Genomic DNA, 13626 nt, shown 5'->3' with positions numbered 1-13626 from the left:
GGTTTCTTTTGCGGGCGATGAAAATGTTGTAAAATTAATTGCGGCAACGCTTGCACAATCTTAACATACTAGAGCCCACTGAACTGTACACTTTAAATGGGTGTATTTATGGTCTATGAATTACATCTCAATAAAACTGTATTTAAAAAAGAGAGGTAAGGGGCAACCTGGGTGGTTCAGTCGGTTAAGTGTCCAACTCTTGATTTCGGCTCAGGTCCTGATCTCACACGGGATCTAGCCTCTCGTCAGGCTCTGCACTAACAGCACAGAGCCTGCCTGAGATTCTTTCTCTCCCTCTCTCTCTCTCTGCCCCTCCCCCACTCACACTCTTGCTCTCCAAAATCAACAAAATAAACTAAAAATTTTTTCTCAAAAAAAAAAAAAACCACTAGAGGTAGTACTCTACATGCTGATAATCCACACAGAAACAAATATAGACAAAAGCATTTATCAGCTGATTTTATTTCTAACCACTAGAACTCCAGGATGGATTATCCAAAAAAAGATGAAAGCATGGCTCAACGGCTTCCGAGGTGAACTGGGCAATGAAAACAAGAAGCTTACGAGACTGAAGCACTGAGCAAGTCTAGAACAGGTGAGGGAGTGAACAGGAAAAGAGTTCCAGAGGAACAGGTAAACAGAGAATTTCACACCACAGCTATCTTCATTGGGCTGTTTTCAGAAACACAGAGAGGGACCATCTCAGGCACCAGGAAGTAATGAATATACAGCTCACCCTTGACCAACACGGGTCTGAACTACACAAGTCCACTTAAATGCAGATGTTTTTGCAGTACAGAACTATGCACACGTTTTCTCCTACGATTTTCTTTTTTTAAATTTTTTTAATGTTTTTATTTATTTTTGAGACAGAGAGAGACAGCATGAGCAGGGGAGGGGCAGAGAGAGAGGGAGACACAGAATCCAAAGCAGGCTCCAGGCTCTGAGCTATCAGCACAGAGCCGGACGCGGGGCTCGAACTCACGGAGTGTGAGATCATGATCTGAGCTGAAGTCAGACGCTTAACCGACTGGGCCACCCAGGCGCCCCTTCTCCTATGATTTTCTAATACACTTTCTTTTCTCTAGCTTACTTTATTGTAAGAATACAGTATATTACATGTAACATACAAAATACGTGTTCATTGACTGTTTATGTTATCAGTAAGGCTTCCAGTCAACAGTAGGCTATTAGTAGTTAAGTTTTAGGGGACTCCAAAGCTATACATAGATTTTCAACTGCGAGGCGTCAACCCCCCTAAACCCCCACATTGTTCAAGGATCAACTGTATTTTAAAAGCCACAGGGGGGCAAACATTTCTATAATTTCAGATTTCTTAACAGGAAATTCATTTTGGGTAAAATACCATAGAGTGTGTAAAAGTAAAGTTCAGTGGGAAAAGATGGAGGTAGATGTCTGAAAAGAAGTTCCAGGCTGGGAGAAGTTGAGCCTCCAAGGTACACAGAGCAAGAGAACCAGATGCCTACGGAAGACAAAATTATGACCACCAATTTTTCACTTCTCCGTGAATTCATGCCCTGTTTATGCCAATGTAGTATTTACACTTCCTCTAAAGGCCATGTTTCTATCTTTTGACTTCGGGCTCTGCCGTGTGACTTGCCTTGGTCAATGGGATGTAGGCCATGTGACATGTGCCCATTCTAACCCTAGCATGAAGAGGCCTCACGTCTGCCCTTTGTCCCTCATGCTTCTGTATTGCCTGAGAAGAGCTTCCTCGGGGAGCTGTTGTCTCTCTAACCCCAGAATGAACAGCAAGCAAAGTACCCCCTGCCAGCGCACAGACCCGCACCTTGAAACAGAGCCACCTCAGACTCAGGTCATGATACCAGGGATCGTGGGATTGAGCCCCTCGTCAGGCTCTATGCTGATCGTGGAGCCTGCTGGAGGTTTCTCTCTCTCTCTCTCTCTCTCTCTCTCTCTCTCTCTTTCCTGCTCTCACTCTGCCCCTCTCTCCTGTTTGCTGTCTCCCTAAAATAAATAAATAACCCAAAAAAGACAGTAGTAATAAATTATATAATTTCCTACACAAATCTTTGCATCATGTCATTTTTACTGTTAAGTTCAAAGCTCCATAATTCCTGGTAAATGGGGGGGGGGGGCTCTTTTTTAGTCTGTATGTGTATTCTCCAATTTCATCTTAAAAAATATATGGGGCGCCTGGGTGGCGCAGTCGGTTAAGCGTCCGACTTCAGCCAGGTCACGATCTCGCGGTCCGTGAGTTCGAGCCCCGCGTCAGGCTCTGGGCCGATGGCTCGGAGCCTGGAGCCTGTTTCCGATTCTGTGTCTCCCTCTCTCTCTGCCCCTCCCCCGTTCATGCTCTGTCTCTCTCTGTCCCAAAAATAAATAAAAAACGTTGAAAAAAAAAAATTTTTTAAAAAATAAAAAAAAAAATATATAACGATGAGCTTGATTTCAGAAGTCAATGTATTTAACTTAAGATGTGTTAAGTAGAGTAAGGGGAGAGTTTTCATTCTCACAAAAGAACTACCAATTCACCTTTGTGGAATTTGACCGTGGTGCATTTGAAACCCAAATTTTATAAATGCAACCATTACGACTGAGGCACTAGGGTGGACAGACAGCCAACCCCAGTGAAACAAGAGAATAAGATGATGTTAATATCTGTTCATGTTAGGTTCTTAGAGTAATATTTCTCTGATGGATCAGATCAAGAAAATGAAGCCTGAAATTATTCCAAGACACCAACATTTTAAGGGAGTTATCTTATGGATTGTGATAGTGTTTTATTTTTTTTAAATTTTTTTTTTCAACATTTTTTATTTATTTTTGGGACAGAGAGAGACAGAGCATGAACGGGGGAGGGGCAGAGAGAGAGGGAGACACAGAATTGGAAACAGGCTCCAAGCTCTGAGCCATCAGCCCAGAGCCCGACGCGGGGCTCGAACTCACGGACCGCGAGATCGTGACCTGGCTGAAGTCGGACGCTTAACCGACTGCGCCACCCAGGCGCCCCATGATAGTGTTTTAAAGCAAAAACAGAATGACTTGGAAGCAAACAACTAGAACATGAAGGTTGCATTTCCTACTGATGAGGCATTTTTAATAACAATGAGGATATTCCAGTTTATGTGGAAAAACAAAGAAGGGAGTCAAAAGGAAACCCAACGGGAAAGATATCCGGATGTGCTGCCACATTGGGACAGAATCCCAAACCCAGACTAGTGGGAGACAGGAGGACGAAGCTGGGCAGATAAATTCCTTTCTCTCCCCTGGGACCACTTCCGCTCCTGTGTACATCCTTCCAGAGGCATCTGCTAACCTACTGTTGAGTCCTTGTCACAGCTTGGCACAAAGCAGAAGCCAGAACCACTCATTCCAGGAAGAAAGGATGAAAACCCCCAAAAGCCCGCACTGATACTGCAACACGGGCACAGCAGTGTCACTCTCGCCCCCTGGACACCCCTCTTGGTTGCAACAAACTGGAAGCACAAATCTTCCAAACGTTACATTTCTAACAAATTGGACTCAGCAATCATCTGGTTAATTGAAAATGATTAAATTTTCAAACACTTTCTTACAGAGGCAGTCTATGGATTAGCATTTGCCATTGAAAGAATCCTAAGATGGCCGTCATATATGGTTGAATGAAAAGCATTATCAGGAATGAACACTCCCTTCTACGAAGAGAAGGAGGAGGAGAGTGATCCTTTTACATTTCCAGTGCTCTGACGGAAAAGTAATTTTTCAAGAGTATGAATTTGTGGCAAAATATAGTCCAGAGTTAATATTGTGTATGCTAGGCAGAACTTGGTTGAATCGTCCCACAAGTAAACAAATACTGATGCAAAGCACCGCCCTGAGCATTATCCCCCTTTGAGGACACAGAAGTCTATGTCTTTATATTATGAAACCATAAATCCAAAGAGATTTGGTTTGTTTAAAGTTACACAGACTTAGTAGAACAGCAGCAGATTTCTACACAGATAAGGAGGGATAATAAAGTGCACTGGACTCCAACAATTAATGAGACAGAACAAATAGCATGAGGCACAAGCAGCAGCAGGGAATGTATTTTTAGCTCCAACATTAGGTAACGTCATTACAAGCACGATTAAATCCAGCAACAAGCTGCCAAAATGATTGAAAAATTGCCATCACTGGAGAGATGCGAGACTGCACGGAGGGACACCAGACAAGGACAGTCTGAGGATAACTAAATCAGGCCTTTGAGGGTTAGAGGGATCGATGACCACAAAGGCTGAACAGACATTTTTCACCCGCTCTCCACAAATCTAGATTCTAAAAAGCATCCACCTGAAGTTATCATCCAAAACTCTGTCCCTCTTCCCTGAAGCACTACTATGGAATCAAACCTTGCACCTATAATACTAACCGTTATAATAATAGATAATACTCCGAATACATATAGCACTAACACAATAATACTACATATAATATATAACATGTATAATATAATAATCTATACAATACTATGCTTTTAAAATTACAGACAGCAATATAGTCACAGATGCCTATAACCTCTAACAGTCAAATTTTAGGAAAAGCAATTAGAATAATTAGAAATATGGTCATATGAAAAATTTTCTATTGCTATTTTGCTTTGAGATGGTCAGTGAGTCAAGCTACAAACTACAGTCGTCACTTTAGAGTATCAGATTTCATCAAAAGCAGTCAAACACTTGAATATTACATTAGAATAGGTAAGGAGGGGCGCCTGGGTGGCTCAGTCAGTTAAGCATCTGACTTTGGTTCAGGTCAGGATCTCACAGCTTGTGGGTTCGAGCCCCACATCAGGCTCTGTGCTGACAGTTCAGAGCCTGGAGCCTGCTTTGGATTCTGTGTCTCCTCTCTCTCTCTGCCCCTCCTCTGCTCACACTCTGTGTGTGTGTCTCTCTCAAAAAATAAATAAACATTAAAAAATTAAAAAAAAAAAGAATAGGTAAGGAAATGTCAAATACTCTGTTTAGATCATACAGAGATCTCTCTTCAGGAATACCGTTATTATCAAGTGAAAACAGCAGGTTATAAAGAACCATGACCCCTTTAATATGAAGTTATCAACACATATAGTGAGACATCTGAAGAATGATCATCTAATGTCAATAGTGGAAATTAGACTTCTTGTAGGGATCATTTCATAATGTATACAAATATCAAATCGCTACGATGTACACCTGAAATGAACAGAATATTGTACATCAAGTATACCTCAACTAAAAAAATAAATTTAAAAAACGGTGCAAATATCTGGGTGGTGGGATTTTGGCCAACTTCACTTTCAGCCGCATGGCTTTTGGGTGATTTTTCTAGCGGAACAGAACTACAAAGCTCGGGACCCAGACTGCCGGATTCCTATTTCGGCTTTACACCTAATTGGCTGTGTGATCTTGAACGAGTTACTTAACTTCTCCGCCCCTCAGTGACTTCACCTATAAATAGGGATGAAAGTAGTCCCCGCGTCAGAGTGCCGTGAGAGGGCTAAGTGCGTTATTAGTACACGGAAAACATTCGGAACAGGGCACGAAACATAGCAAGCCCTTAGGAATGACCCACCAATCGTAGAAACAGTAATACTTCTAATACGAAGCCAGCTATTTGTAAAACTGAGTTATGACGCACATTAAAAGCAACTATTTCATGGCCAAGAGTACAAATGGGAGCAAGAAAGCCTCTGCTTCAGTTTAAATAACAACCAAAAAACCAAAGCCCTCCCCCCCACCAAACCAAAAACCTAGCAGATCTGCGTACTACAAGTACGCATACATAGTATGTAAAGAGGAAGATACGTAAAGAAGAGATCCCCGAGCAGACATTTCTTCCTCGCATTCGTCACCTCATTTCGGGAGTCAGCATACACGGCTGACCCACAGAGTTAAAGAGGTGCTCATGGCAGCAGCTTCGTGTGTGCAAGTTGGTGCTCTCAATTTAGCAGCAAAACAGAAGATGTTCTAATGAGATTAGCATTTGTAGGCCACGAGATTCGTCCTAATTAAGAAGAAAGAAATCTTGAACACCTGAGTAGCCTTAATCGACAAATGCTGGGACGGGGATTTATAGGAAGTGAAAATTATAGAAACGCACACTTGATTTGTTAGGAGCAGATAATGAAAATGCTGCATTATCCCGAACCCCGGATTCTCTTCCTTTTAGAGAGAGACAATCAACAGAATCAGTAAGTGAATTAAACAGCATATTAGCAGGTGGTAAGGGCTGCGGAGAAAAATGGAGTGGAGCAGGGAGGGAAAAGGGGGAAGTGATATCTAAACAGGGTAGGTAGAGAAGGTGCCACGTGAGCTTGGACCATTTTACTATTTTACTCCGTGATCATTAGCTCCGATGAAAGTTTTGAGCAGCCTTTGAAAGCTCCCAGTGAAGGCAGGCTATTGGTAATCCCTGTGTGTCACTTATCCTGACCACCCTTTTCGACTTTGATAATATACACCCTAGTTATTATATGAATATCCTATTATAGACAGTCTGTGCTGGTATTATCTCACTTTTTAAAATCTAAAAACACAAGGGGCACCTAGGTGGCTCAGCGGGTTAAGTGTCCGACTTGGGCTCAGGTCTTGATCTCGAGGTTCATGAGGCCAAATCGGGCTCTGTGTGAACAGCTCAGAGCCTGGAGCCTGCTTCAGATTCTGTCTCTCTCTCTCTCTCTCTCTCTCTCTCTCTCTCTGCCCCCCAGCCCCTGCTCATTCTCTCTCTCTCAAAAATAAACATTAAAAACTAAAAACATAAGCTTTTTAAATAATCTTCCCCATAAGTACTTTCAGCACATAAAAGGAATTAAGAATAAGAGAGCAATAGCACTGCTAGGAATTTACCCAAGAGATACAGGAGTGCTGATGCATAGGGGCACTTGTCCCCCAATGTTTATAGCAGCATTTCAACAATTGCCAAATTATGGAAAGAGCCTAAATGTCCATCAACTGACGAATGGATAAAGAAACTGTGGTTTATATATACAATGGAATACTACTTGGCGATGAGAAAGAAAGAAATCTGGCCATTTGCAGCAACGTGGATGGAACTGGAGAGTGTTATGCTAAGTGAAATAAGTCATACAGAGAAAGACAGATACCATATGTTTTCACTCTTATGTGGATCCTGAGAAACTTAACAGAAGACCATGGGGGAGGGGAAGGGGAAAAAAAGTTACAGAGAGGGAAGGAGGCAAACCATAAGAGACTCTTAAAAACTGAGAATAAACTGAGGGTTGATGGGGGATAGGGGGGGAGGGGAAAGGGGGTGATGGGCATTGAGGAGGGCACCTGTTGGGATGAGCACTGGGTGTTGTATGGAAACCAATTTGACAATAAATTTCATATTAAAAAAAGAATAAGAAACAAGTCATTGGCTGTTTCTGGTAAACCGATGTCCATTGGCCTGTTTTACAGTAAAAGAACCCAGATTTTCCTTGGGTAACTAAGCCTACTAGACTTCCAACCAGTGTGGCTCAGGTGGGGCTGATGGCAGCCCTACCTCTAGGGGTAAGTGTATTACCTGGCTCTACAAATAGGAGCGCCAAATATCCCTTGAATGCTGCTACACAGCGTCAAGTTCAAGAGTGGAACACGTGACCCAAACCCGGCCCGTGAGAACCCACAGGCACTGAAACATGGGGCACAACTCGCGGAAAAGAGGTACTGTCCTTTGTGGGACTGCTCAGGTGGCAGAATACAGGCGTGGAGTCACCGACGGAGCCATCCTGGCCACCCTTGGGGAAGGGAAGGAGGTGAGTCTGCCTCAAAATGAAGCCAGTCTAGAGGTAAGCAAGCAAAGAAATATGAATGGAGTTGGGTGCCTCTGACAATACATTTGGAGGACTTGAACTCAGCCCTACCTCAAGAGAGCCACCCCATACATCTTTTTCATAGTGGAAAAGCACATTTCCTTTTTTGATCAAATCACAGAAGCTGGGTTCCTGGTTGCTTGCAACCAAGAATCTTGCCAAATACAAATAAACCTTCAGGAACCAGGCTCAGTATTTTCCCTAGAAAGCCAACAACCACGTACACTTACCCGTTCCTGCCCAGCAGTGTCCCAGATGAGGAACTTATGAAGCTCATTTCCACAAGGCACAGTTTTGGTCATAAAAGATGCCCTGAAAAAGAGAATCAACATCTCCACGTTACCAGGTGCCCTTACAATCTTCACAAAGGCTCCTGGTTCAGACAAGTTAATCTTGCCTCAGCAAGACCCCATAAGCTCCCTCCTGGGGCCACCAAGAGGAAAGAAGGGCTGTTAGAGTCTTATCACCCACCCCCGGCCCCAAATTCTACATTTTCTGTTAGTCCAGCTGAAGGTTTAGGTTAGGGAAGGAAAACTTCTTTAAAAAAGCAAAGAATGCATTCAAATCACTGTGTTCCCAAAAACATTGTCCTAAGATAATATGTCCAATTGTTCTAAGATAATATGCCCCAAATCTCAGAAAAAAAAATAAAACCTCAGATTTTAAAAACTTATTATCACAACAATGAAGAGTGACAAGGGCAGCTAATATTTGGGCAAGTCACACTTTGGGCCTTGCAGTGGTGCAAACAGAAAATCGCCTTATATATTCACCTATGCTATGCATCCAACACTAGCTACAACTAATAAAATACGATATCTCATTCCCACCCTGCTTCTATACATGCAGGGATAAAGGCTGGTGGCTTACCAAATATATATGTTTTCTCCATTAAAAGAAAGAAAAAGGAAGGATTTGAAACTCTCAGCAGAAAATGAAACACTTGATACTTTCTTTTGTATACTTCTCGTTAATAAGCTTTTCCTTCATGTTCATGAAAGATGTAAAGATACAATACGTGGAAAGTTTACGCCCTTGACTTTTTTTCTGTGAGATAAAGTTCCCCCTTCATCAAAAACTAACGAGTATCCCCAAGAGTGGGGCAACCAGACGTGATAACCTCCTGACGTGATGAACACATCACCTGTGCAGCATTCTGGCCAAAATTTAACCCAAATTTAATCAGGAAGAAACAAATCAGGCATATCCAGAATGCGGAGCACTGTACAAGAATTGTACAAGCATTCTACAACCGGCCTGAATGCTTCAATAAGTCATGAAAAGCAAACAGAACAAAAGGCAGGGAGATTGTTCTACCATCTAGATTCAGGGAACACAAAGAGATAAAGCAACCAAATGCCTCTTGGCTGGATCTGGAATTAGGAGGGAAATAGCTTTGAAAGACATTTTTAGGACAATTGGAAACATTTATACTTAGACTATCTGTCATATGTTATCATTAAATCAAAATTAATTGATTTATCACACCAGGTGTGATAACGGTGTCCTCATTATGTTCTTATTCCCAGGAGAGACACAGTAGAGTTTTTAGGGTTAAGGTGTTTGGCTGTCTTCTCTTGCGTCCCATGGCCCAGCCGACCACCGTATCCAGTACGCAGTTCAGCCCTGCACCACTCAGCCCCCCTGCCAGTCAGGTTTCCTCAACTTCTCCTACTTTTCCCCAGGACTACGAGGCAAACTACACGTGTCCCAGGCAGAAAAGCATATGTCCCTGCAATTCCCACACAACCCCCACAATATACACACACACACACACGCCAGAAGTTAACAGTTCTATTTATCAACCTACAATCGCACTAAATGGAAATTCTAAGTATTTTTCTAAGTGATGTGACCCAATCTTACCAAAACCACGACTGTCCCATGAGGTCTTCTCTTATAAAGTGCTTAAAATATGCAAGGACTACTGATAGGAGTAAACATGTTTAAAAAAAGGAAATACCTTTGTTACTTTTCCCATTATAAAAGCAGTATATGTACATCACAAAAAAGAAACTCAAAAAATGAAAGCAAAGGAGAAAACAGAAATCAACTGCCATGTCAGCACCTAGCCACAATCACTGCTAGTAAGTGGGTACACATCCTTCCAAATTATTTTTATACAAAGTTTACCCCATAATTGATCAAACTCTGTATACATTTTATCTCCCCTCCACTCTATGTATCATGGACCCCTTTCCATTTCTGTGAATATGGATCAACATCATTATCTAAAATGACAAAATATTCTTTTTCTTTTTAAATATTTATTTTTGAGACAGCGAACAGGAGAGGTGCAGAGAGGGAGGGGACCGAGGATCCAAAGCAGGCTCTGAGATGACAGCGGAGAGCCCGGTTGTGGGGCTCAACTTCACAAACTGTGAGATCATGACCTGAGTTCAAGTCGAAGGCTCAACCAAATTGAGCCACCCAGGCACCCCTAAAATGACTACATATTTTACACCATGTTATGGCTTTATCCACTACCCCCACTGAAGGTAATTTTCGTCACCTATTTTCCACGATATGACAATGATTAAATAAATACCTTTACTTACATCTTTGTGTCCTTATACAACTCTTTCCTTAGATTTAATCTCAGAAACAGACATGACACCCTGTGGGTGAGACCAGCCTACACACCCATGACCATGTAGAAGATGACCTTCTCCCCAGCCAATCCTCATCTTTCAAGTCTTTCCCAGCATGATTGGGAGAAAATGATACATCATTCCCATTTTTATTATGCTTATTATAAGTTTGAACGTCATTTTAGTGTTTATTGCTCATTTGTATTTTTCTTTTGTAAATATTTAGTTCGTGACCTTTCCCCACTTCTCAGTTGGGATGTTCACCCTTTTCTTATTCACTTTTTGAGTACTTTATGCTTACTTCTTATAATAGTATATTTTAAATATTTTTTTCTGGTTTAACCTTCACCCTTTAACTTTGTTTAGAAATTCTTTCCATAAACACCCTTGGTTTTGTTTTAGCTCTGATGTAAGCCAGATTTTCATTCATTCCTCAATATATTCTAGGCACGAGGATAAATAATACATCAACCCTGCCCTTAAAAAGTTTTCAGGCTTAGAAAACTAAGTTCATGCCTTTAAAATCTTAGAAACGGGCACCTGGGTGGCGTGCGGCTCAGTCGGTTAAGCGTCTGACTTGGGCTCAGGTCATGATCTCACCGTTTGTGGGTTCAAGCCCCGTGTCAGGCTCTGTGCTGACAGCTCAGAGCCTGGAGCTTGGATTCTGTCTCCCTTTCTCTCTGCCCCTCCCCCGCTCACACTCTGTCTCTCTCAAAAATAAATATTAAAAAAAAATTTTTAAATAAATAAAATAAAATAAAATCTTAGAAACAGAGGAGCACCCAGGGGGCTCAGTCTGTTAAGTGTCCAACTTCGGCTCAGGTCACAATCTTGCGCTTGTGGGTTTGGGCCCTGTGTTGGGTTCTGTGCTGATAGCTCAGAGCCTGGAGCCTGCTTTGGATTCTGTGTCTCCCTTTCTCTCTGCCCTCCTCCTGTTCAAGCTCTCTGTAAAATGGATAAATGTTACTAAAAAAAAAATTTTTTTAATAAAATCTTAGAGACTTTTAGAAATGGAAAAAACATGAAATATCCAGGCTGACCCTTTCATTCTACAGATAAGAGGGGGGGTGGAATCTGAGCCCCAAAAGACTGCCTTGTCCATGGTCAAGAGTCTATCAGCACAGTCAGGAACAGAATGCAGAGGACTGTCCTCACTGCCAGCGAGGTGGAATGAGCACTTAGAAAGCCCCTCAGTTTCCTCATCTGAGAAACAGAACCAATATCTACTTTGCATGATCTAGAAGGCTGTTGTAGGATCAAATGTGGGAATGACATCTGTGAAATTCCCCCTTGATGTGCAGTAAGTCTGTGCAGAACAGCTTTAGTAGAGTCATAATGCCTACCACATATATACATACATTAATACACACACATACACACAAATGCACAGGTATACACCCCTCTCTGTTCCTCATTTCCTGCCACGAGAACAGTCTTCCAATATTTGAAATTACAGCTCACAATCCTTGCGCCTTGGGTTATTCAGGGTTTTCCTTAACAGCTTCTTTGCTAGCATTCAATCTTACGAACCCCAAGCATCTTTTCGTCTCTATAGATTATCTTTCAGAGTGGTCGAGGGGGGAGCGTTGGCAATGCTGAACTGACTTCGTTATCTGTGGGAACCAAAATCTGGCAGAGAATTCACACAATTACCTTGTAAAAGTCGAAACAGAAAGGGAGATACACACACACACACACACACACACACACGCATATATGTTCAAGATGTCAACACAATCTGCTTGAATAGCAAAGCCAAGATTTTTCATTGTGAGTCACAAGAGACCATAAGAATGAGTGCTTTCCATTGCTGACACAATGGCATTTTGTAGCCTTTCCCCAGCGGCAGTTTGACCACAGCGGGAAGAACAAGGGTGGACTTTGAAAGTGGACTCACTGGGTCTGAGTCCTATGTCCGCTATTCACTGGCTGTACGTGCCCAAACAAGTCACTGCGTGGCTCTGATTCTTAGGGCCAGCGACATTACTGTGAAAAATCGGGCCCTGGGCCGGGCATGAACTGAAGCGTCTACGGGACCAGGGAGCAACCATATAAATGAGCCACGCGGGCCAGGTGTAAACGTAATACTGATAAAAATAACAGTGACGATAAACAGCGCAGCGACACGGAAAGGAGAGAGCCCGCCCACTCACACGGAGCGCCTGCGGCTCGGGTCCAGCTGGCTCCTGCCACGTGAGCATGTCTACGCCAAGTCTACAGATTTTTTTAAGAGAAGCCAGAAATACAAGTTTATTATGTAAAAATCTCCCAATTCTTCGTTATTGGCTTAAAAATTTTAAAGCACTGTGCAGCTAAACAAAACGGATCTAAAAGCCAGGTTCTCAGCACACCAAACCCACCAGCTGCAGGCTAAGCACTGCGGCCTATATAGAACATCTTCCAAGAAATGTGTATGTTCTTTGCTAACTTTATTTGTCTGGAGCTGGAGTTTGGGAACATTTTCTCAAAATCCCCGAGGAGAGGATACATTTTGAGTGGGTTTTTAAACTGGGGACTTGAACGGCATCAGGTAAGGACAACAGATTAATACTGGAAGAGCCCATCTCAATCTTGACTCCAGAGGAAAAGTGAAGGATGAAGTAGAAAGAAAGCAGATCAGCACATAATTGAATGCTACAAGCACTTACCACTACATTTATGGAGAAATTTTAAGGTATGAGAAAATGCATAAGCTTTAAGTTTAGAGGAAAATAATGGAATTCAAGATATCATCCTGAATAGGATGATAGATTTAGATAGATAGATAGATAGATAGATAGATAGATAGATATAGATGGTAGATTTATATAGATAGATAGAGATATCTATATGTAGATAGATATAGATATCTCTAGAGATAGAGATAGAGATAGAGATCTTTCAAGTAAGACCTAAAGCTGGTAAGTATACAGAAAAATAAGGACAACCTTTCTGAAAAACAATTTGGCAATATCCATCAGGAGCCTTCAATATGTTCTTATTCTTTGACTAAATTATTCCACTGCTATGAATGTAACCTAATGAAATAATCAGAGGTGCATGCAAGTATTTATGCCCCAGGACGTACATCATACATTATCTAAAAGGTAAAACAAAATTATAAATAACCTAAATGGCTTTAATGGAAAATACAGCCATTATAAATCCTTGCTTTGTTATACAATGATGTATGTCAATTCTATATTCCTAACACCGAGGCGGGGGAAATCCTTGTTTTTAAAGACCATTTAATAACAT

At 41.8% G+C, this 13626-nt stretch overlaps 1 protein-coding gene across 1 annotated transcript in view; it reads right to left on the bottom strand.

The window, feature by feature from the left end:
* The window catches only part of RAB31 (RAB31, member RAS oncogene family), a 133893-nt gene that overhangs the window by 58730 nt on the left and 61537 nt on the right, over window positions 1-13626 (bottom strand). The window contains exon 3 of the mRNA XM_058692710.1: window positions 8029-8110. Within this exon, the coding sequence (XP_058548693.1) occupies window positions 8029-8110 (82 nt within the window). The remainder of the gene's footprint in view (window positions 1-8028; window positions 8111-13626) is intronic.

The sequence above is a fragment of the Neofelis nebulosa genome, chromosome 11, assembly GCF_028018385.1.
Source record: "Neofelis nebulosa isolate mNeoNeb1 chromosome 11, mNeoNeb1.pri, whole genome shotgun sequence".
Classification (NCBI taxonomy): Eukaryota; Metazoa; Chordata; class Mammalia; order Carnivora; family Felidae; genus Neofelis; species Neofelis nebulosa.
This window is presented reverse-complemented; position numbering and strand designations above follow the sequence as displayed.